At 38.6% G+C, this 25,461-nt stretch overlaps 2 protein-coding genes across 4 annotated transcripts; both read right to left on the bottom strand.

Annotated features, from left to right (window-relative positions):
* Positions 1–249: 249 nt before the first annotated feature.
* rab8a (RAB8A, member RAS oncogene family) lies at positions 250–6,183 on the bottom strand. Its single transcript, XM_056743223.1, has 8 exons — positions 6,015–6,183; positions 4,936–4,996; positions 4,548–4,608; positions 4,306–4,383; positions 4,072–4,161; positions 3,579–3,644; positions 3,419–3,469; positions 250–3,273 (listed from the first exon to the last, which is right to left on the bottom strand). Exons 1-8 carry the CDS (start codon positions 6,136–6,138, stop codon positions 3,181–3,183), a joined length of 624 nt encoding a protein of 207 aa, XP_056599201.1. The 5' UTR covers positions 6,139–6,183; the 3' UTR covers positions 250–3,180.
* A 1,115-nt stretch (positions 6,184–7,298) lies between these two features.
* On the bottom strand, positions 7,299–25,045 carry tpm4b (tropomyosin 4b). Of its 3 annotated transcripts, none has more exons than XM_056742793.1 (9): positions 24,911–25,045; positions 22,464–22,589; positions 13,472–13,605; positions 12,553–12,670; positions 12,060–12,130; positions 9,638–9,713; positions 9,492–9,554; positions 9,258–9,327; positions 7,299–7,704 (listed from the first exon to the last, which is right to left on the bottom strand). In XM_056742793.1, exons 1-9 carry the CDS (start codon positions 25,022–25,024, stop codon positions 7,622–7,624), a joined length of 855 nt encoding a protein of 284 aa, XP_056598771.1. In that variant the 5' UTR covers positions 25,025–25,045; the 3' UTR covers positions 7,299–7,621. The 3 variants fall into 3 exon arrangements, with proteins under 3 accessions (XP_056598771.1, XP_056598772.1, XP_056598773.1); XM_056742795.1 differs by lacking the exon at positions 7,299–7,704 and adding an exon at positions 7,711–8,837; XM_056742794.1 differs by lacking the exons at positions 22,464–22,589; positions 24,911–25,045 and adding an exon at positions 19,674–20,049.
* Between the last annotated feature and the right edge of the window lie 416 nt (positions 25,046–25,461).

The following is a 25,461-nucleotide window of genomic DNA, read 5'->3' as shown; positions in this document are numbered from 1 at the left end:
TTGTTAAGCACTGATGCTTTACATTAAAAGATTCAATGCAAAAATGTGCCGAATAGAAGTTATTGAGCATTACATGAAATAAAGTACACCATTTTTTCATGTAAAAGGAGCTCGTTTTCTTTAGACACAAATGCAATGTTTAATTGAAATGTTAAAACTGCTATTTTCTACCATTCTGGCTACATCATTTATCAGATAAATCAACACCTGAAAATGTATCCATTGAAAAGAATCACACACACAGCTGCATCTCTTAAAAGAATCTCATTTTAATAAATCAAAAGTACAGACAAAAACTGTAGATCTGTTTCTCAAAATTTTTAGAAAGTACAGTACAATTTAAGTAGATCTCTCTTTTTTGTAAGAGTATTTACAATTGTTTCTTTTTTATTACCAAAATGTAATTTACCGATCTCCCCGGTTACCTCACAATTGAAAACATGGTCATATAAAAGACTCTGTAAATGATATGACAGCGATTTTAAATCTGTAAATACTAGGAAGAGAGACAAACTAAACAGATATGAAACTGCTCAGATAAACACTATACAACTGCAAAGCTGTTTGCTAACGTTCCGTTACGCTTGTTTGAGCATTTTCTCATTCTGAAAGGCCAAATGAATTATTGCGTTTGAGGCCCGTCATTACCCTCAGACTGACACAAACAGACATGATGCCAACCGCCGATAAAGACGCTTCAATGTGCAGAACATCAATACATGAACACACACACAAACGATACATACAGGAGGTCATGGATATCACCTTCATGATGCGCAGATCAGAAACGAAAGCTTAAGTTTTAGTTATTAAGACAAACGGCAGGACGAGTAAAGCATTACATCAGATGAGAAAAAATGACATCGATGAACCCAAAGCATCATGTCATGGAAAGGAAAATAAAGAAGTGCAAACCAAAGTCGTTTCAAGTTGACTGATGTTTGAAGTGCAGCCGAGTTCAACCAAAAAACTGACAATTCCTTCATCATTTACTCAGCATCATCTCAGTCCACAAGGGGGGAATACATGATGGCGAAATTTGTATTTTTGGGTGAACTGTCTCTTTAATAACAGAAAATATTGCAGCAAGAGGAAAACATCTTTACCTCTCTGGAAAAAAAGTCAAACACTGTGCTTCTGTTTTTATGTGAATCTTCTGAAAACATGTCTGGGTGGCAACTTTTTGAACCATTCAGTTGTCTTTCAATGGTGAATCTTGTCACTGTACTTGCAAGCAATACAATATAACAGAAAATTTTGCTGCGTACTTTATAATGATCAAAATAATTTGGAGGATTAGATATGACCCCGGACATGTTCTCAACAAGAGCGATTCACCCTTCAGGAGGATTTTGTTCTTTCACTCAAAGATCGTGGGGATTTCAAGTTTGGTGACCTATTGCTTATATACATCACTGCACCAAATGGTAAAAAACTACAAAATGTGCATCGCATTAGACGGGACCACATCTCCTCTGCCTATTTAAATTATTTTATTCTGGTTTGGATAAACCCGGTCATACAGACCAAATCCATGCAAATACATGGCTGCTGGCGAGCAGAGAAATGTTTTTGGTCTTTGATTTGTGCCACTCACTGACTGCCCGAAATCTTAAGAAACTGCTGTTCAATCTATTAATACCACAGATAACACTTTACAGTATTGTTTCATTCATTTACATAATGAATGTGTTAGATAACATGAACTAACAATGTCACAGCATTTATGATCTCTGTTAGTTCATCACTGATGTTACCTCATATACGTTAACAGACACAAGTTTGGATTTTATTCCTTGTGAGTTCATGGTTACTAACAGAGTTCACACGTGTTAAATAAAACTTACTGTTAAGTGTTACCAAAAAATAAACAAATCATCCGAGAACATAACTGAATGATTCGTTCCCACTGCATCATTAGCAGCCAAATCAACAAGTATGGCGTACTCTTTACTAAACCAAACGCAATTCAAGGCCCTGGAGGAAATATTCTCTCCGTAGATGAAGATATGGGGGAATGTATTCATCACTTTTCTTACATTTTAAGACTAACTCCATGGAAGCACGTGTTTCCTTGATGATAAACTATCACTTGGCACGAACTACACACAACACAGAAGATACTGATAAAGTGCATGGAATTCCACATGGAAGGAGTACAGCTCAAGTATAGCTTGCGCTTTGGTTTAACAAACTTCTTAATACTACTAGTCAGGAATTCCACATCGTTGAAGGGCCGAAGTGTCAGTTTCATTTAATGATACTCAACTGAATTTAAGTGTTTAAATGCATCAGAACCCTTTCATTTTGGGAAGATGTCCTGAGTTTTGGATTTATGAGTTTTCGGAAGCTAGGGCTACTGCATAAAAGAGCAAACTATTTGGAAATAGCTTCTTGTGCACGTTTACGAAAAAGAAGAAGTTAAACACAAAAAATATCACGTTTTGATGGAAAATATCAGGTTCTTCACTTGTTTATAATAGTTTGGTTTTAAAATGTCATGATGTGTCGGAGAAAACCGGACTGACTTTTATTCACACTTAAGGATGACTACCGTTTCCTAACCAGCCAATAAAATAATCTCTTTCATTTAATTCTGATATTTTTACATGTTAATTGCAAATTTTTCAGAAGGGCTGCAGGTTATAAAATTGGGAGAAAAATCATAAAAAAACAGTCCATCATCATAAGAGGAGGGTTGTAATATTACTATCCTTACAATAAGGTCATGTGATCGTCAAAAAATGCATGAGGGTTAAGAGTGAAATGGAATGATAAACGACGTTAATGTATCTCTCGGAAGATCAGGTCACGCTGTGTGGCCGTCCCCGCTTACAGGGTGGATTTTGGCAGTTGTGCGCTCGGATCATTATAAAGAGAGACGGGGATACGGACTCTTCCTTAACACGCACAATTTGAGGTTGAACAAATCACACGACGCATTAGATCTTCACCTGGACAGGAAAACCAACGCAGTCCGCCGCAATGGCATCACGGAAGAAGAAATGGCATCGCTTCAATGGAAGAAGATAAGAAGAGTCAGGAACTCCAACTGCTTGAGGCCTGGAAGCCGAGCGTGAACAAGAAAGAGAGAGAGAGGAAAGAGGAGGAGCGCATTGTGGGAGAGCATTGTCCAGTCACGTCCAGCCTCGGGGTGGTGGACAGTAAGGCCATGGTCTTTCACAGTAGCACACAGCGAAAGAAGCTGCTCTTTTTCTGCTGTTCAGTGGTGATTTTGACTCCGTGGTTGCTACCCTGAGGATTGTTACCCTCCTGCGTGAAAGGAGAAAATAATCTCATGAGACCAAAGGTTTTCATTATGACACCTCGTTTTCAAATGCATCAATAAAACTTTTAAAAATATCGTATTTTTGCTCCAAAGGCAGAACTAAAGTTGGTCAGAAAGAGATAATTTTACCAATTTCGTGTCCATCTTTGCTTTAATATCTCTGGCGAGAGTTAGGAATGCCTGTCAGGTGAACAGAAGACATGACATCATCGCTGCGTTAGATCTTTAAAGGCTCTATCAGCTGAAGACTCGATAAGGAAACGAGATGAGGATCAGCCATAAAACTTACGTTCTCAACGTTGATGTTAGCCTTGGCGCTCGTCTCCATGAACTTGATTCCGTATTCTAACGCCAGCTAAATAGGTCAGAGGTACAGCAGATTTAAACCAACAACACTCGTATGATGATTGGAGATAATAACAATTAATAGATCACCGATTCATCGAATCATTATAATCAAATTGATTAAGAGTGTGAAATATGAATGCATGCAGTAATCTAGCATATAAAATCTGATGCGAAAATCCGATATGTTTCAATTTTAAACAATCAGACAATCAATCAAAAGGTATTTTAGATCAAACATTTCGGTCAAGAGACCTTCAAATATTCAACGGTGTCATGTACTGTTTCAGACATTTCCATTATGTGGGACTTATTTAGTGAACCTCACCATTTGTATTTTATGATTTAATGCTAATGGATTCTAATATTTTTGCAACTGTACATCCCTAACGAAAGAATGAAGAATGCGAAAGCCAAACCCTGTTCAGTCCACTCACCTTCTCTCCTCTGTCTTTAGAGACCTGCCTCTTCTCATTGATGTCACATTTGTTCCCCAAAATCATTTTCTCCACATCCGCTGATGCATGCTGGGAAGAAAACACAAACATGAATACAGTGGTTGTTGCTATGTATGTAGTGTGAGTGACTCAGTAAAGCCCTTAACAAGCAGGTGACCAAAATAGGACTCTACTGTTGGACTAGTTATGTCTTATAGAAGTTAAGACACTCACCTCCTCTATGTTTCGAATCCAGTTTTTGATGTTTTCAAAGGATTTTTCATTGGTTATATCATAAACCAGCATGATACCCTGAGATCAGACCACAAGACAAATCACTATTTGTTTTTGGTGAACGCTAAAACAAGCGCTGAAGAATATAGCACTAACCAACAGCTAAGAAAGACCTTAGACTGCTAAAAATTACCCTATAAGATACACAACAGAATACGTATAAATGTTTATAAGCATCTTACCATTGCACCTCTGTAATACGCTGTTGTGATTGTTCTGAACCGTTCCTGACCCGCTGTGTCCCTGCAATAAGAAACCGAACAACTCTTTTAAGCCTGCAAAGGTGCGTTCAAATGTAGGCAGAATATAGAAAACGTCAAACGAAAGGAAATGTGAAATGATGCTCAGAAAAAGTGGATGATGAACTTAGACGATCTTTTCCTAACCCGTGCAATGACAAGGCACGCTTTAACATAAAGGAGGAATTAACCTGCTTCGTGGTTTGAGTCATACAATGGTTCCTTTAGAACAATTTCATATGTACTTCCAGAAATGAAGTCACCTGTGCTGTTCCAGCAATCTGCTAATGTTCAAGCGTGGCATTAAGAGTAAAGTCGGGCAGAAACTCACCATATCTGTAACTTGATCTTCTTGCCATCTAGTTCTATTGTTCTGATCTTGAAATCGATACCTGTAAGAAAGAATAAGCAAGCGCACAGCTGTCACAGTGATACAACAAATGCAATAATGCAGAGTCTACTAATGACCATTGCACACTAGTCATAAATATATTCATATACATGTATGTTATTGTATAATGATGTCAAAGATAAAAACTGACTTTTTTTACGAGATTTTTATACTACCCTATGAACATGGCAGGAAAGGATATGTGACTTAAGCTACATTATATTGATTGATAAAACAGCTGATTTCAGCAAAGCAAAATACATTTATATTAAAATAAAACATTTATGCTATTAAACTACCAAAAAGCACCACAGTATATATATATTTCTGGGGATGACACCTTTCTTTTGATATGGTAACATTATTTGATCTTTTCAGAAAATTAGCCATGGTTTTATATGGTAAAACATCTAAAGTTGGTCAACATGTGTATTTGATTTTTGACAAATCATTTATTACCATGGTTTGAATACAGATAATAAATTATATTTATCGTAGTAAAACCATGGTTAATCTCTTTAAAAGAGTTACTTTTGAATCCCAATTTGACACCTTAATGAACAGTACTATAAAATACATCAAAATGTTATAACGTTACCATGGTACAGTCACAAGTAATCTCTTTTACTTTAGATTTTATACTTTAATCTGATTTCCATTAGACATCGTCTGGAATTTCAAGCTATTTCATATCTAAAGACGTTTAAAACAAATATATAATAAAATAAGTTTATCATGTAGTGTCCGATTCGCCCTGTCAGAGCAACTTGCAGCGAATCACCGGCTGACAAAAGAGTTACAAACAAAACTGAAACCTTGATACATACACCATATAAATCACATAAAAAAGCATACAAAATACAAATCATCACAAAACTGTCAAAGTGCCAAATCAAAGTATAAAACCAGAAGCTGTTATGTGCTGGAAGTGACTGGCCCGTTAGCTTAGCCGTTAGCACAGGCTGACGTTTTCTAAACTATCAGAGGCATTAAAACCGTTACAACAGTGAAATAAATACCTATCGTCGAAATAAAAGTTGAGTTAAAGGCATCCTCAGAGAATCTAAACAACACACAGGTCTTCCCGACGCCGGAATCCCCGATTAACAGCAGTTTAAACAAATAATCGTAAGTCTTCGCCATACTGGATGTATTGCGGAAATCCCGCCCGGTTCTTCAGCAGACAGCGCAGAATCCGCAAGACAGCAGCCCTTCGACCAATCATATCACGGCAAAGGCTCTTCTCAATAAATATTAATGAGGTCAAAGGAACGTAACTCATTTTCTTCCTGGAGCGTCATGAGCTGCTCCTTCATCGTACTAGGATTTATACTGTCCAGCCGCCACGTCTGTCCAGTCTTGATTCGTAAGTTCTCTAACGTTAGACCTTTCTCATAGTAGGATTCGCGAATGCGTTTCCTAAATCAAAACATTATTTTTTATATGAGATATTTGACAAATGTATTGGCTGTGGATATTAATCTTAATGCTGTATTAACTACAAACCAGATCTAATGGATTTTTGATAAAAAAAAACAAAATGTTTTGAATGAATTTTGTTAGCTCAATATGTGGATCAATTTCTCGAAAATGTCCAGTTCACGGTCACATTTCATCACTCAAAATGATAAATGATTATACATAAATGTGCCCATGTATATTTTTAGATTATATGGACAATAGATTTATTTGAAAGAATATTGTATTTTACCCATGTGCTGAAATACGACCCACTTGCAGTCCCAATAGCAATGTAAAAAATATGGTCTTCTAGATTACTCAAATGTGATTTATTTCTTTACATTCCGATGCTTTATTGGAGGATTCCAATTCCAATAAACCCCAGAGGGTTTTTTCGTCTTTTGTGTGTTATAAATTGCCCATGCATGTTTTAAGACACGTAATGTGGGTCATTTGGAAATCTCATTGTACCGTCGCAGGCGCAGGCTGATGTTCCGAATATGTGAAAAAGCGTTACATTTCTGTACTGTATTTGACCAATCCCTACGCACGAGTGACCTGGCCAATCATAGCACACCTCGCTTCTCAGAGCGATCAGTTTGGTAAAATATCAGCGCGTTTCAGAGAGGCGGAGCAAAGAGGAGATACAAACATATGTGGAAAATACAGCGTTTTTTAACCTTAAATCGTGTTAACACATTGTATTACATCTAAAGCAAACATTAATATTCTTTTTAGCCGAGTCAAATGACCACTTTAAGTGTAAATTATGTTTCACTTCCTGTTCTTTCAGAATAAACAAATACAAGTTGTAATAAAAAAGAAAATAAATGCAATTATCATTAATGTAACTCCAAAGTTGATTTTATTACAAGCATTAAACACGTGTTGGGTTTCATACAGTACAGTTCCAGCTCAATACAGATGTTGTCAGAAGTGCTTTGCATGTATTTAACCCAGGACAGTCATGTACAGACAGAATTGCAGCAAATGTTTTTAGCTCACTGGGAAAAGTACAGTAAGAATTATTATGAAAAATATATATATAGACAATCATTGGCAGGACATGACATAACTTATTATAGAAAACATGACAAACTAAACACAAAACACTGTTGGAATGATTGACTAAACTGGAATGTCGTGGATTTCTTCTCTTGAATGTTCACAAGCTGTTGAGCTCCTGAAGCGTTTGATCGAGAACTTGATGCATCTCTAGGTTCTGTTGCTTAGACTCAGCCAGACCCTCTTAAACAGACAAGCATCATGATTTTATTAAACATGACACACATGTGAATTTCTACATCTGTAAAATCTAGACAGCACAACGTGTTGATGTAACTCACAAAGGTGTCGAAATTCATATCATGCATGTTTAAGATTTATTAATATTTATATAAACTACAGCCTTGAATAAAAATACTTTTAAATGATTTAAAGCAATCTATGAAAATGTTGTTTTAATTGCCGAGCTTGAGGATATGTTCACACATCACATACTGGCATAATCTTAGTTTATAGACTTTAACACTATGGCTATAAATATATAGTTTTATATTGATCATGTCAATCGCAATGCATCATGGATTATTCCCTTATAAAAGAGGTTCAGAAGTACACACCCCAAAATAAGCTCACCGTTGTTCGATCACGCTCTTAAAATGCAAAAAGACCAAACATACACTTCTAATTCAAAAGTTTTTAGCATGTTTCAGCATCACATTGGAACATCAATGTCCTTACCATTGGTGTCTTAACCAAATGCAAACAACTTGCTCAATTTTCATCATCACTTGTTTTAAAGAAATTGTGCTATCCTCTTTTGAGTGAAGTACAACAAAGCTGAGTGAACAAAGAAATATTTAGATGGAAATATTTAGAGCAGATAGAAAGAAACAAAACCGATGGAGTTTAAAGGGCGGGAAAAAATCTTTATTAAACTTGAGAAAGTGTCTCTTAAAGCCATCATAACATTGCCATTTAAAATATGTTTAGGAGTGAAAAAGAATAAGCAGATGGATGAATGTCACTTGAAAGTAACTTCATAAGAATCAACATAAAATTGTAAACACAAATATTTTTCAATGAAAAGCAGAATGTGCATTAAGAAAGTAAATAGTCTATTTGTATTTAAACTTCAAAACTTTTTTTTAACTTTAAAAGAGTGAAAATACACAAGGCACAAATGGTGTGTGTGAGAGAGAGATATAGAGAGATTCAGAACAAACATTTCCAGAACATTCCAGCGTATAGAGTCTTAAAATGTCCAATTCATGCACTATAGAGGCATGACGAGATCTACAAAGAGGTCATATCATTGAGAGCATGATCCAGCTCCTCACTGATGGCCTTGTATTTCAGCTTCTGAGCATACAGTTCATCTGGAGGTCAAAGGTCAAGAGTGGAGCGCACACAGGAGGTGCACACAGGAAACAGGAAGTAAAAAGATAAAGAGAGGACAATGAGTTAAAGTTCAAGAAGACGAGACAAAGAAAAGTTTATAAGATTAAAGACAAGACAAAAGCCAAAGGTGGGAAATGAACATGGTAAGGCTATGGTCACTTTGCTATCTGCCCTCATGTCAGCTCAAAACCATATTAAATCTGTATTAACAGATCTAACAGCATTAGCACTGTCCTGTCACTATAATGAAAAGACTCAACTAACTGACACACACACACACACAGACAATGAGAACAAAGGTGAAATTCCAGCTGTCGGTATGCGTGACATCACAGGCTGGGAGTCTGCATTACTTAGGAATTGAATCAGAGAGAGAGAACAGAGGGAAGGCCGCTTACCCTCCAGGTCATCGATAGTCTTTTCCAGTTTGGCGACCGTCCTTTCTGCGAACTCAGCACGAGTTTCAATCTGTGTGGGGGAAAGAAACGAGGAGGAGAATGACCTGATGCGATACAGCTGCTATCACTTCAAAATGTGTCAGTATGTGATTCATTAAGCAAATAAAGTGTTTAGAAATACTTGCTTGGAAAAATATAAGGATAAACAGCTGTTTGTGTTTTTAGGCTGCCCACCTCTTTCAGTTTATCAGTGAGAACTTTGATCTCCTCTTCATATTTGTCCTCTTTCTCTGAATACTGCATATAGAAAAGAAGCAAGACGTTATTTAAACCACAAACACACAGGTGAATTATTGGTGACTGGAGGTCAGCTGACTGACCTTGTCTGATTGGGCTTCTAAAGATTTGAGGTTGTTGGTTACGTTTTTTAGCTCTTCTTCCAGATCTGCACCTTTACTATAAAAACAAATCATTTTTGACAATGAGACTTTATGTGACATTTATGGTCAAGTTACTGCATATCTAATATTCTGGATCACTGTAACATTTTTATACAAAAGAATCTAATATTCTGTTTAAGAATATACCATTAAATATACATTTCTAGCAAAGAAAGTGTTCTTTCTTTCCTTTTTTGAGAATCAAAACATTTAAAGAGTAAATGTTTAGGTCCTACTTTGGTAAATATGTAATGTTAACGTACATACTAGGTGTAAAAACACTTTCATTTTCTAAAGTAGTCAGTTATTATTACCTTACTTCTTGAATGACTCACAAATGATTCGTTCGGCGATTCATCTGTCTAATCACCTCCTTTCTGTCTGCCTAATCTGATTTGATTGGTCTAGGGCTGAAACGATTCGTCAAGTAACTTGAGTAATTTGAATACAAAATAGTCATAGAGTTTATTCAATTTAACTACAGTACACATGGAGCACTGCGTTTCCCCACGGACCATTATTACTGATGCACAGCCTGCTAAACTCTGGACATGTTACGTAAACACAGAAGACGCTGCAGAATAAATTACAGAAAAAAATAAAGAGGGCAGAGGTTTCAATTTCTGCTCTGACAACCGCTAGGCTGCGATGTTTGAGTCACATATAATGTGCATTTAAAAAAGCAACACCCGTCAAACATGATCATTATAAATATACAATATTATCATGAAAATACCAGAGGCGGCTTGAGTAACAGTCGCTGCGTCCGAAATCGAAAAGGGAATAAATTTAAAGTAGTACATACCCATTGGCTGTTAAAACAGTACGCTCTACATAGTATGAGTGGGTGTAGTATGAATACATTTTGGACATACTGTGTCCATCATTTTTTATGGTCATGTGACCCGTGTATGCTCTTTGAACTATGAAGTTTTAACAACAACGTGAGTGTTGATAAAAACATAATTTAGTCACATGAAATTCATTTATTGGCAATTACATTGAAAACGGACGTCCGCCTTAAAGTATTCCGCTATATTTATTTGATTTACTTTTGAAGTTTGATCGTTGCTCAGCTCCTGTGGCATCATGGGACAAGAAAAGTGTCCATCCCATCCACACTCACAAATCTCGGCGGAAGTACTAGACCATCCCGCTATTTCTCACCTACTGTTTTTTGAATAATGAGTTTACGGACCTTTTGATCATGACTCAAACTTATTTTCGCCTACTGTATAGTATGGAAGTAGGAGATCTCGGACCCAGAGTCCTTCCTCCTTACGCATTTCTAGAACTACTTGTGTTATGGTCTTCTTCTGCAGTGATTATTTGGAGTTTCTGCATGAGAGCACTCTTTGGCTTTCGGATGCAGCAGTATTTTACCGTACTTCACTCACAAGCCGTGCATAAAACATGTGATATATATTTTCGGTTAATCGTCTACGGTGTGTGAGAGAGAATGGTGAGAGAATATTGTGCTTGACACATTCCTTATATTTTAAGTGAACTTTTAGGACTTCAGCCTTTATCCTGTCTGACTAGCACGCCTACCATAATGTTTACAGTAATGTTACATATTATGTCCAAAGGCTGAAAGTGGTCTTTGTGGCTGTTCAAATGCATGCGCTCCTACTGACAGGGCTGTACAGTGTGGTATATATGTATTTACCAGAGTAGCACGCATGTGATTTAATGCCAGGTACAATAAACAGAGCCGTTTGTTTGTGTGAAGTGCGTTTGTCCCTGTGCTTGTTTCTGTGTGACGCTCATCAATGAAGCACGCCTATTTTACTTAGTTTTAGTCTATTTTGCAAGTGAAACTCGTTCATATAACTAGATGTGGATGCAGAATCCTGTAATTTAAACATGCCATCGGGTTGTTCTGCGTGTCTGAGCGAAGGAACTGCACAGATTAACGTGCTAAACACGTGATGCGCTGTATGAGGACATGAACTGATGAACTTGATTTCCAGAGTTGCTCTAATATATTATTTCAAAAACATTTTACTGCTTGAGTAAAGCTATCGTCAAACACACACTAAAAAAGAAGTGTCTTTCGACAACCTGCCCTAATAAAACTACAGTATTTTTATGTGGACAAATATATTACTATTTAATAGCAAATAATAAAAATAGAACTTTAACAATTTAAAACAAATTTAGGTCAACTAAATGCCTAAAGATAGTTGAGCTAAAGATAGTTGTTTACCTTTGAAATGATTATTTATAATTCTATTTATGTTTCTTATTTATATATTTGTATTATATTGCATTTTGAATGTAATAAAGCAATGGAATGTAATTTTAAGGACATTGTAATAGTTACTCTTTAAAACTAAGTTAAGAATGTACATTTACTAACAGTTCAGCGATCTCCGCTCTCTCTTCTGCTCTTTCTAATTCCCCCTCCAAAATCACCAACTTACGAGCGACCTGAAACACACACACATATACAGACCAAGGTTATTACAGTTTACTAAAGTTAAAACTTTGAAAACGTTCCTGTTCTTTGAAATCAAATAATATATATTGACCTAAAAATTATATGAAAAACTTAAATGTTGCCTCAAAAATAAGTAAGTTTAAACCAGGAAAAATAAAATAAAATTGAATTAATCTTATATAGAAATATTAAAAATAAACCAATAAGTTATAAAATGACAAAAGCATAAAAAAATTGCTTAAAATAAAAATAAATTAAAAGCTAATTAATTAAATGAAATAAACTAAAATCAAAACTATAATAACTCCGATACAGACATCACTCATAGGTAAAAAAAAAGCTTCAACACCTATACACATTTTGAGAACCGCTTTATATTTCAGACGTCTGTGTGTGTGTCTGTATGTTTAACCTCCTCGTATTTGCGATCTGCTTCCTCTGCGATGTGTTTCGCCTCTTTGAGTTGCATCTCCTGAATTTCCATCTTCTCCTCATCCTTCATGGCACGATTCTCAATCACCTTTATGCCCCTAAACAAATAACACCAACTATTCAGACACAGAAATCAGATCAGATGTTGGTTGTGTGAGGTTGAATAATGGGAAATATTCCCTTCCTATGAATCACTAATTGTAAAAATGTGTCTCCATTAGTGTTTGGATATCAGAGATTGTAAACATTTAACTGAGCTGCGCACTTCAATACCTTTACTTTCATCACAGTCCTACAGCTGGATATAAGATGACCAACTGTAATAGAACAGCTTCCATGACTTTAAAATTGGCTGTGAAAGCTGTTCTGTGTAACACACTGATATTGTGTGTGTGTGCGCAAACCTCTAAAACACTTCTATGAAACGTCATTTAAAGTTCTGCTTGCAAATGTTGCCTAGTCAATCTGCTTGTTTATTATCCAACTTAGATATAACATATAAAGGCAAAACTAACGCTTCTGTTATTAGTGTTAATAAATAAACGGTCTGACTTCATTCGGTCTGGTGTCATTTCCCTCACTAGTGGAAAAAATAGATCTCTAACAAAGATTGACGTTTGCACATGCACTAGCAGACCTCGGTTACACTTCGATCGATCTGCATGTTTTTAACTGATAAAGTTAAGTTGCACCATTGTTACTGTTTATTGCTAAAAGCCAAAGTTTATGAATACACGTGCACTGAGAGGGGGACCGATAGTCATGGCATTTTGGCAGGAAGGGCATGATAGTGGTTTCTCAACCTCATACTGCTCATCAATAAAAAATATCCATGTGTCAAACTTAAGTGTTTTTCAATTAATAATCTGATTTCTGTATGAATGTGTGTGTATAGTGACCTCTCGCTCTCATCGGCGGCTTTCTCAGCCTCCTCGAGTTTCTGAAGCGCGGTGGCCAGTCTCTCCTGAGCCCGGTCCAGTTCCTCCTCCACCAGCTGGATCCTGCGGTTCAGAGCGGCCACATCACCTTCAGCCTGCACATGCACACAATCGATTGAACTGGTTCAATTCCCATAAGCAATGATGAACAGAAGCTGTAAACATTAATGGAATTTCTGTCATATTGTATCCTATAAGCATCTTACGTTTGAATGCGAAATTGCATTATTTAGGATATTAAGGAATTATTATTTGATGTCTTTCGGATTTGCTTCAAATTATGATTGAGTTTTGTTTTAAGTATATTTCTAATTTGGCTAAGCCTCGATCTGTTGACCACAATTGATCGTATTTAAATCCAAAACATTAAGCTCAAAGAAAGTGAGTGATCAGAAGTGTTTTTGGAGTAAGAGACTGTTATTGTCTTTTAGCACTGATTCTATTTCCTCGAAAGCCAGAATAACATGTGCTGTTCATTTATTCTGGAGAGCCAGATGTAAATAAATCACAATATTCAGAGTCTGCTCACAGTTACGAGAATGAATGTCAGCGTTGAGGAACTAAAAAAGTAAAAACTTAATGACGGCCGTCCGCTCCGCTGTTTCTCCATCAGCATCTGCTGTCTGTCTGTTACTTTAATAATAAATATATATATTTTTTCCCTTTCTCCCTGATGTTTTGACACAATGCAACATTGTAAAAAGCACTATATAAATAAAATTGAATTAAATAAAATTGAGTTGTCTGCTCTTCTAACATCTAAACCAACAGTTATGGAACCTTCACAATTCCATCATAAATCGTTAGTTTATGAAATGGTTAAATGGACAATAACAGAAACAACTGAAAGTAGATGAAGATGTGAGAAATGAGCACACAAATACAACCTTCTTGTATTTAGTAGAAAAAATGGACACTGAAACCATGTGACGACTCTTGAATTGAATCCATTTACATAAGAGTAGTGTGCTTTGGCCACGTCTCCTTCCTCTTACAATGAATTGTATCTTGTGGGCCTCACGCCATACGAGGTACTCCAATAATCATACGATTAGCATGTCATTTTATCACTTCAAAGTTAACTTTATATCAGAATTTACCCCATTTACTTTCTTAAAGGGGGACGTTATTTCTTCCGCAGAATACATATATTTTGAAGAACGTTGGTAACCAAACACTCACTATCTATTGTATAAACAAAAACCATGGAGACATTTCCCAAATATATCTTCTTTTGTGCGTCTTTGTATACTGCCTCTTTCATTTACATTCCTGATCTGTGAATGAAAGTGTTATGCCAAAACATTTCCCCTTTTATATCAAAGATAAAACCCGGAGAAAACGTAGCTTTCACATCCATAAATCCTTCATTATGCTCAAAGAATGGGCCGCACTGTTAAAGCAGAGGATAAAATCAAATCCTGTCAAACACGTTTCTCTTAAATGGCAATATTTCCAGGGATGTCTGGGATAACCACAATGGAATTTTCAGAATTTAAAAGATTAAGGATATAGTTGCAAAGCTAACAGTTAACATTCATTTCTCCATATTGAAATAGAGGACGTCAGAATGAACCCAGTGTTCCTTTCTGTCCAACCATCCCTGCGTCTCTCTATACTTCATTCTTCATTAAACTTTGGCCTGTCTTTGTTTTCCATGATGACACAGAGTACAATAGCCGATATGAAACAACATTTAAAATGGCTAGAAATATTTTCTACAAAAGGGTATGAAGTGATCCCGCTTCCGACTTGTGTGTGTGGAGTTTGCATGTTCTCCCCGTGCCTCGGGGGTTTCAGCAAACCGACAGCGGTACGGGTGAACTTTGCTATATGCATCTGTGATCAAGACTCGAGTTAGCACAAAAGTTTACTTGGCATTTCTTCATATTGTGAATGTAGCTTGAAACAGATAGCCCGAAGCGCTTCTCCTTTTTGGTTGTCAACGTACCTAGTGTTTGGATAATTTGACTAGCGTTTTTGACCGTAATACTTTGTGCATCTTGAAATGACAGAGTGAAATGGACGTAACATGTGTTGGATGTAACAGAGCTTGCTGAGATTGACATACGGCATCGCTCCGTTTGCATATACCCCATTTTCTCGCTGTCATAAGAAAACATGTAATGTTTTTCTTTCCTCTTGGCAAGAAATTCACATTGAAATATTTTATACATCTCAACTATTTCTCCCACACAACAATTGAGACAAAAAACGTAATGTCTTCTCATGACCTTCAGAAACATAAAGAGAAACACGTAAAAACGGTTGATAATAGTTTTTTCACACAGATGAATAATCTGACATAGACATAGAAGAGAGTGAAGAGAGGGTGAAGAGAGGGGCGGAGCCGTCAACTGATCACCACCTGGTGATGAGTTGGATCCGATGGCGGGGGAGGAAGCTGGACAGACTCGGAAGACACAAACGTACTGTGAGGGTATATTGGGAACGTTTGGCCGAATCCCCTGTCAGAGAGATCTTCAACTTCCAACTCCGGCAGAACTTCCACCAGATCCCGAGGAAGCCTGGAGATATTGAGCTCGAGTGGACCATGTTCTCCACCTCCATTGTCAACGCGGCCACTCAGAGCTGTGGCCGTAAGGTCTCCGGTGCCTGTTGAGGCGGCAATCCTCAAACCCGGTGGTGGACACCGGAAGTAAGGGATGCCGTAAAGCTGAAGAAGGAGTACTAATGGGCCTGGCTGGCTTGTGGGACTCCCGAGGCAGCTGACGGGTACCAACAGGCCAAGCGGACTGCAGCCCGGGTGGTTGGGGAGGCAAAAACTCGGGCCTGGGAGGAGTTCGGTGAGGTCATGGAGAAGGACTATCGGTCAGCCTCCAAGAGATTCTGGCAAACCGTTTGCCGCCTCAGGAGGGGGAAGCAGTGCCCTTCCAACGCTGTCTACAATGGAGGGGGGCAGCTGTTGACCTCGACCGGGGATATCATCAGGCGGTGGAAGGAATACTTCGAGGATCTCCTCAATCCCGCTGTCACATCTTCCATTGAGGAAGCAGAGGCTGAGGGCTCAAAGGCGGACTTGTCCATCACCCGGGCTGACGTCACGTTGACAGGCAGTCAAGAAACTCCTCGGTGGCAGGGCTCCGGGGGTGGATGAGATACCTCCAGTCTCTGGATGTTGTGGGGCTGTCTTGGCTGACACGCATCTGCAGCACCGCGTGGCGGGGGGGACAGTGCCTTTGGACTGGCAAACCGGAGTGGTGGTCCCTCTTTTTAAGAAGGGGTCCCAGAGGGTGTGCTCCAACTATCGGGATCACACTTCTCAGCCTCCCCTGGAAAGTCTATGCCAGGGTACTGGAGCGGAGAATCCGGCCGATGGTAGAACCTCGGATTCAGGAGGAACAGTGTGTTTTTCGTCCCGGTCGTGGAACACTGGACCAGCTCTATACCCTCTCCAGGGTGCTGGAGGGTTCATGGGAGTTTGCCCAACCAATCCACATGTGTTTTGTGGATTTGGAGAAGGCATTCGACTGTGTCCCTCAGGGACACAGCCAGGGGCCGGAGGGCGTCAGGTTTGGAGACGATTTCATCTCTGCTCTTTGCGGATGTTGTCGTCGTGCTGGCCCCATCAGACCAGGACCTTCAGCATGCACTGGGACGGTTTTCAGCCGAGTGTGAAGCGGCTGGGATGAGAATCAGCACCTCCAAATCTGAGGCCATGGCTCTCAGTCGGAAAAGATGGTGGTGGAGATGGTGGGTTAAACCACTGAACTGGTAATCAAAAGGTTGCTGGTTCGATCCCAGCAGCCACCACCAGTGTGTCCTTGAGCAAGACACTTTACTCCACGTTGCTCCAGGGGGATTGTCCCTGTAATAAGTGCACTGTAAGTCGCTTTGGATAAAAGCGTCTGCCAAATGCCTAAATGTAAATGTAAATGTAAAAGGGTGGCTTGCCCACTTCAGGTGGGTGGAGAGTCCCTGCCTCAAGTGGAGGAGTTCAAGTACATTCCTACCCTCACCTATGGTAATGAGCTGTGGGTCATGACCGAAAGGACAAGATCCCGGATACAGGCGGCCGAAATGAGCTTTCTCCGCAGGGTGGCTAGGCGATCCCTTAGAGATAGGGTGAGAAGCTCGGTCACTCGGGAGGAGCTCAGAGTAGAGCCGCTGCTCCTCCACATCGAGAGGGGACAGCTGAGGTGGCTCGGGCATCTTTTCCGGATGCCCCCTGGACGTCTTCCCGGGAAGGTGTTCCGGGCATGTCCCACCGGGAGGAGACCCCGGGGAAGACCTAGGACACGCTGGAGGGACTATGTCTCCCGGCTGGCCTTGGAACGCCTCGGTGTCCCCCCGGAAGAGCTGGAGGAAGTGTCTAGGGAGAGGGAAGTCTGGGCATCCCTGCTTAGACTGCTGCCCCCGCGCCCCGGCCCAGGATAAGCGGAAGAAAATGGATGGATGGATGAATTATCTGATCACTTAGAAAAGCAGACGCATTCATCTGAACAATCTTTTATAACCCACAATATACCACTAAATATTACCCAATATTTACTAAATAATCACTAAAATATGAAAAAGCTAAATCTCCATGACAATTTTAATTCCGATATTATACTAACATTTTTTTTATCCAAAGCGACTTACAGTGCACTTATTTTACAGGGACAATCCCCCTGGAGCAATGTGGAATAAAGTGTCTTGCTCAAGGACACACTGCTGGTGGATGCTGGGATCAAACCAGCAACCTTTGATTTACTAGTTCAGTGGTTTAACCCACTAGACCACCAACTCACACCTTAATGTGTGAGTTACTTCACAATAGAGATTTAATAATAATAGTGCCTGCGAAGAAGTAGGCTATGGGCTATATGCAAGTTTTTATAGAAGTGCTTTTCTTCCTGTGAAACGAAGAAAGTCACGCATGCAAAGAGCCCATTAAAAATCTGGCTGGACATCTAGATAAAATGTTTTGAGCCTTAAACACTTTCACATCCATCACATCATCATTCTTCAAATATCTTATATACTCCACAAATATCTTCCACATTATATGAAGCATACAGTTTCAGATTCACAAGATATCTTCTCATCTTTATGAGACACAGAGACAGTGCGAGGGCCAGTGTATGGAACCGTTTAAAGTTAAATCTACTGGCCAATGTTTCGGTGGAAGTTTCTTGCGGTGCGTTTCAAATGGGATATATAGCCCTCGAAAGGGCCTTTCGGGAAGGGGAAACATCACTAAACATCGATTCAAATGAAGGCAAGGTGACATTGTTTTTATTGCTCCTTTGGGCAAGTTCATTTTAAACGGACACATTAAGAGATGGAATTGGGTTTTTCCCTCTAGAGTCGACAGATCAAGAGCTTTACTCTTCGAATGGAGTATGGCCTTTGATATATCAGCTCATAGGGAGGAGCCAGACTACAGGATGTGCTTCAAACCCCCCCCTCATATCAGAGCTTACTTTTAAATCTGATGTTGCATTTAGTAAAATGGGTGCCTTTACCATTTCAGAACCACAGAATAAAAAGGTTTGATGTTTTAGATTTTCTAAGTGATACAGGTGTGAAAGCACAAAGCAACAAATAGTAGGTCTACAGGAAGTGAAGAGGTAAAGTAGGTGTCACTCCCCCAACTTCCTGTGGTCAAATGTACTTTCCAGGAAACAGGTTGCCAAACACACTCATATGTTTAAACAACCAAACATACTCAAAACAGAGTTTAAAATATTTTCATAAATCAATGAAAAGTGTTGATTCCAGTAAACTGAATCTCTGATATCTCTACTGAGAAAGAGAAGCAGGAATCTCACAAATGTCTCCATTAGTAGAGTCTGAGAAGAGATGTCAACACGCATGTCAAACTGAGCTCAGATTTGTCAAGTCTGCAATCAAAAGTCAATATTATTGAAGATCTCAATTTGGACTCAAACTTTTCTCATCAAATCCAGATTATTTTACCTCTGCAATCTACATTATTTTACAGAAATTTTGATTAAATTCTGTTTGCATGCGATATTGCGATTGGGCTTTTGCCTCAAAACTTTTTTCTTTGCGAAAACTACTCGTGTGACAACAAGCCCCGGCCTCTCAATCCAACGAGTCACCGACCCCCTGCAATAAACTAAAAGCAAAAGAAAGAGACAGAAGAGAAAGAGAAAAGAGACAAAGTATGACGAGGTAAAGCTCGATCTCTCACTTTCTCCCGTAGATTTCGTTCATTGTCTAGTTCTCTCTGTAGAATCTGTGCTCTGTCTTCGGCATCATCCGCCTGCTGTTGCAGTGATTGAATCTTCCTCTTCACCGCGTCAAGAGAGTTTATGGACATCTCCGAAACTTTATATCAATATATAAAACCCCTAGACAACGTTATAGAACGTGTTTGAAGCCTGTGCACGTTTGCGAACGGATAAAATCCAGTGAAGTAGATAAACAGTGCAGATCTGGATCAGATGTGTGCTTTTGCTCGCGTGCACATCCAGATTGGAGATTCTAGAAAAGCAGCCAGCCAGCCAGGAATGCGTAAGAAAGTCAGATCCCAGAAAGATGTTGGATCAGATGACATCAGAATGGGGGTGGTCTTCCTGCTTCTGAAACTATTATGTGCTGACTTCTGGACATATTTGGTGTTGCTTATAAATGACATTAGGCGATAGCATCGAGGCAACGTTGGGAGTGCGTAAAACTTTGATGAGCCAACGTAAGATTTTACTCTGGAAGAATTCGATTTATTAGAAATATATCTGCTTAGTACGTTTAAAGTATGTTTCTGTATGTAAATTCCAGTGTTTAATTATTGCACAAAAGAATAATGATGATATTTTAAGATGCCATTGCCGTGGCTTGATGTGATGTGTGTTCGAGTTCATGCGGTAGTGCGCAGGCCGATCGGAGTGTGACATCTAAATACCGCTAGAGCTGCGCTTTCAAACCAATCTCGCGAGACTTGAGTTTCGTGCACTTTGGGGGCAGAAAAACTACTGAAATTAAGAAAAGAAACGTATTGATGGCATTGTATTAATGCAAAAAAAAGATAGTCTTCAATTTTATATTGTATTTAATTAAATTCACTGTAAAAAGGGTGTATAAGTGGAAGATCAATATTAATTCCTGACGAGTTCTGTTCAGAAACGACTGGGAGTGTTTCAGTCAGGGTTGCCAGGTTTCTGTAACAAAACACGCCCAATGGCCAGTCAAACTAGCCCAATTTTACAACCAGTGGTATGTATTAGAAACATCAATCAATGAAAGTAATTGTATAGTAGCAATCATTGACATAGTATATTTACATGAATAAAATCATCTCACCTCAAGATTTACAGCTGATGAACAAAATCATTTAGGAAAGATGATTATTCTTTTTTTTTAGAACTATTTGAATGAACTAGCTATTTACATATGTATTGTCTGATTCAGTTTTATTACTGTTATAAAATATGTTGATTAGAAGAGTAATTTAGCGAGGTCAAGTGCAATTTATGAAAATGTTAAATTTCAACCTGCGAAATAAAAAACACCAGTGGAATGGTGAAATAGTAAAATGTTAAGATTGTAATTTGTACATATTTCACAACAAATTAAGTTGTGTAGTGGCTGCAGTTCAGCACAGTTTATTGTGAATGCGAATTCACTGTGTGATTTAGTAAAAATGGAGTTTCTTTTGTGGTTATTCAATTCCAGCATGTGTGGGAGTGAGTGTTTGTCAGATGTTTAAGTGAACTGCAGACCGCAGGAGTGAGTATGCATGTGAAGGGGTGCATTAGACTCGAGAGTGCGGAGGTCATTGTTTGCTTTAGTTGAATTCCTCACATTCCTGCGGGCCTTGTGTGTGTGTGTGTGTGTGTGTATGTATGCGATGGTGAGCAAAAAGAAAGAAATGACCTTGCTTTGCACAGTACCATATTATTGCCTCGTATAGAGATATTCCACAAGTTACAATGTACTACAAGGAACTGTTTAATGAAATGTAAATAATCATTTAATCTTTTTATGGCAAAGTACTTAAGTTACCTTTTTAGACTTCACTTCATAGGAACCAGTCCTCAGGTGATGCTCAGTTAAGTAAATAGCAGCTTTTTAGGAAAGAAATATCTGCGACAACATTTTTTATTATTTTTGTGTTTCACAGAATAGAGAAAGTCATGGAATAAGGTGTAGGCAGGAAAATACTTATTTTTCTATATTTCTACCGACACGAAACATAGTTTTGTATACTTGTTGTTGGCTTTTAATGTTAAATGCTCTCTCGTTTCTGTTTGGATTAAGCGTCTGCTGAATCAATAAATGTAACTCTCAGCACTTTTAAGAGTGCAGCTCTTCAGTAAGAGAATGTGGCGTCCAGACTGTTTTTCATAATGGTTTGCGTTTGTGCAGGTCTGGCTCTTATGCTTTGTGGTTTGGTCTGTCTCCCTGTGGCTTTCAGAGGTGGTTCTCACCCTAAATATCCATTTCCTCTGAGAGCCAAGAGTCTGAGGATGTTGAGTAAAAAAAATGAATTCAACAGCCTAGCTAGTAAATCATTAGACGTCTCTGGGCGTCCGCTAACAGAAGGAGTGGGAAAGACATGTATACCGGGCTGTCAGCAGAAGCAGGAAAGGAATCCGGGGAAACTTTTTCTTCCAGTATTTTGCCGACATGCTCTCGCTGTGATTAAAGCATCCTCAGAGCTGGAATGGGAACAATTTGTCTGAAGCTTCCCATCCAAGCCAGGTGCAAAGGTTTTACTCTGGTGCCACATGCGTTCAGGGATGTAATTATAGTAATTGCTGTTGTTAATTTTGGGCTTTGAATGGAAGGTGACTCCATTGGCCATTTTTTTACAAAGAATGAAATGCACCTTAATATATTGTCTGTGATCGGTCTCATTTTTATTTTTCATTTGAACTGTACTGCTACTGATCAGAATGCTACTCACATGAAATTTTAGGGTGCATTTATTTTAGGTCTTCGGGATTTATAAGATTAAATTATTTAATTCATAAATACTCACGTCTGCCGCCTTTTTCTCAGACAGATCCAGTTTCTCTTGCGCATCTTTAAGAGCTTCTGAATATTTGTCCAGCTCGTCTTCTGTTCCTTTCAGTTTCTTTTGTAAACCAACCATTTCGTCTTCCAGCTAACACAAAGACAAAAGCAACAGAAACAAAATATAGGAAAAATCTACACAAAATTATACAAATACACTCTAGGCAATAAAATAAAGACATGAAAATACTGCTAACCCTGGATAAACTTGAGAGAAAATATACATTTGAAGAGATGCTTTAATAACATATAGTGAATGAAAGATGGAATATTAAGAGTTCTGAAGAAGGATTTTAATACAAAAACTAAAATCTTAAAATCAATTCTATATTACATGGGAAGCCAATGAAAAAAATAGTATGCTCCACTTTTCAGATGCTTGAGTGGTCAGATGGTTGCTAGGGAGTTCCTTGGTTGTTGCTATGGGTCTTAGGTTGTTGCAAGGCAGTTGCTGGAAGGATGCTAAAACGTACTTTATGGTCCTGCGTAGAATCGCCATTGGCTGTGCATATCTCTGCATAGCCTGATGTGCACCTCTCCAAAAATGTACCAACATATCAACTCAACGCCGACCATACGCGCTGTGATTGTTCTGTTTGAACCCCTCCCTCAGGTCAAAAAACTCTGCAATAGCATCATGTTTACTCAAATGCATTTCCGAATGAATTATCTAAGTTAATTGTTTATTTTTCAGTATTTACAATCTCAAGCTGCAGCAAAGATTGTTTACATGCCGCTATCACTGCTAATGCTTCTCAAATGAGCTGCTTCTTTTTCGGCTCTTGTCTTAGGAAAACCGCCACGTTGCCTACTGCGTAGGTCCTACGCATGATCATAACTTGCCCTTGCTTAAGGTGTTTTTAGGCATTTTGTGGTTTGTTTAGTTGTATTGCTGTCCTGTTGGGTGGTTGCTAAGGCTTTCCTAGACAGGTTTCTGGGTGGTCTCTAGGGCAATTACTTCAGAAAATGAAAATGATGTCATTGTGCAAGCACCTGCGTTTCTTCCTTTCTAGAAAGTTCAACAATTGTGTGTCTTGTGTTGGCTGTATGTATTTTAAGTACATCTACACAAACTACACAACTGTATCATAGGCCATAGATAACAGTAGACTTTTATTACACTGTGATCATGCATCTGTCCACAGAGACTGGGATATTTCTGTCCACACAGCTGCTGAGTTGAACATTAGTGACATCTGCCACTGTTAAATGTTATTATGTCAGAGACTCGCTTAGGCCAGATTTCTGGACATGTGTCGAGCCGATTTATGTTTGTCCATGTTAATGTGCTGGAATTTTTGGAGACTTTGAAGCATCGTCACATGCATACCACCAGTCTCCCAGGCGACACTACTGTAGATTAAAACACTACGTTGTGTGTTTTGGGTTCTCAGGAAACACACATACAAATTAAACATACTTAAAATGAAAAGTGTCATCCAAATGGATGAACGAAAAAAGCAAAATTGAATTAACTTTTATCTGTGAGTTTCATTTGATAAAGGTGTCTCCAAAATTAACTAATGTAATGTTACTTTTTGGCTGAATTGTATAGGCTACTGTTAGTCATACTGTAATATTCCAGGCCATTTTATCTTTCAAACCCTCTCCTCAAACCACCTGTCATATAGCGATTATTTCCCATCATTGAATGTTTATAAATAAAATCCGGTCCTGTCCCGCAAAATTTTATCTTATTTTTTGTAAAACTGCATCTCTTTATGGAAGTAAACGGTGTTGTAACTTCACACTATTTAAAGTCGTGTACACATAAAGTTCAAAAGGTAAAAATAAAATATAACAGAGGCGTGTTCTTGTCCTGGAATGTTTCAGAACATTAAGAGATTCTCAGGATACTCCAGAGACCTGTAAACAGGCCCAGAGAAACAGCTGAAATGGTTCTGGATTATTCCTGGTTGTCCCTGTTGACCTGAATTTAGTTTTGGTCATCATATGGATCTCTCCAGTTCTCCTCATCCTTAACTAACCCATCATAAAACATGTTATATAATTGTTGACACAATCTTAAAAATAACGGTGCTTTCACGATGCCACAGAAAAAAATGTTTGGCTAAATGATTCCAATGGTTCTTTGTTGAACCAAAAATGGTTCTTACGGCATCGCTGTGAAGAACCTTTTGACCACCTTTATTTTTAAGAGTGCATTTAGAGATTTCTTTGTCTGACAGTATCTTAATTTCGATCATTTAAGCGGTTTTAATGGTTTACATATTGTAGAGCTCTGTAGCATTATTAATGTACTTTTCATACATGCTAAACACTTTTTCCTTTTGAAAATTTAAAATACATATTATATTTGTCCAATAAATTTACATTTTGACAAATGTAAAGATGTTCCATCTTTTAAACGAATGTTCCATCCTTTCTGTTTTTTTGGCCTCGGGCACTCACCTGTTTGCATTTGTCTTCTGCAGCCTTCTGATCCGACTCGGCCTGCTCCGCCCGGTCGATGGCATTCTCCTTGTCCAGCTTCAGCATCTGCATCTTCTTCTTAATGGCCTCCATCCTGCCCTTTGTGCTTGTGAACCGAAAGAGAGTCGAGGAGAATGCTGGAGGTTTCAGAGAAGAGAGGGAAATAACAGAGCTTTCTCTTGTCAGATGAGAAGATGAAGTCCACCCGCAGTGACGCCAGAGAGAGAGAGGGGGTGTACTATGAAATGTAATGCTGCTGTTGATGGTTTAAACCTGAGGTTGTGGAGGCGAGACCCTCAGACTACCCTGTCTTAACCCCTTCACACATATACACACACTCACTTTCACATAGCACCAAATGTGAGGTTTTCCCTCCCCGACTAAACCTTTACCCAAGAAATGTCTTACAGGCAGCCGATTCCCATATTTGGTCTTCTACTAAACAAGACGTTTTTCTTGGTACATTAAACATGCTTATGGTTACCATAAATGGACTCTGTTTAATGTCTTGTATTGCGTGTGTATAGGTT

The sequence above is a fragment of the Triplophysa dalaica genome, chromosome 3 (assembly GCF_015846415.1).
Source record: "Triplophysa dalaica isolate WHDGS20190420 chromosome 3, ASM1584641v1, whole genome shotgun sequence".
NCBI classification, from domain to species: domain Eukaryota; kingdom Metazoa; phylum Chordata; class Actinopteri; order Cypriniformes; family Nemacheilidae; genus Triplophysa; species Triplophysa dalaica.
This window is presented reverse-complemented; position numbering and strand designations above follow the sequence as displayed.

Bases quoted from the DNA above. Each gene is read 5' to 3' on its own strand.
- rab8a (XM_056743223.1), bottom strand. From the start codon at position 6,138: ATGGCGAAGACTTACGATTATTTGTTTAAACTGCTGTTAATCGGGGAT. The intron at 4,162-4,305 runs GTGAGTGTCTTA...TTTTCTTCCCAG, and splicing joins GGATTCGAAACATAGAGGAG to CATGCATCAGCGGATGTGGA. The intron at 3,645-4,071 runs GTGAGTGGACTG...TGACCTATTTAG, and splicing joins CTAAAGACAGAGGAGAGAAG to CTGGCGTTAGAATACGGAAT.
- tpm4b (XM_056742793.1), bottom strand. From the start codon at position 25,024: ATGGAGGCCATTAAGAAGAAGATGCAGATGCTGAAGCTGGACAAGGAG. The intron at 9,714-12,059 runs GTTAGTAAATGT...TTGTTTTTATAG, and splicing joins AGAGCGGAGATCGCTGAACT to TAAAGGTGCAGATCTGGAAG. The intron at 9,555-9,637 runs GTCAGTCAGCTG...TTCTATATGCAG, and splicing joins TAGAAGCCCAATCAGACAAG to TATTCAGAGAAAGAGGACAA.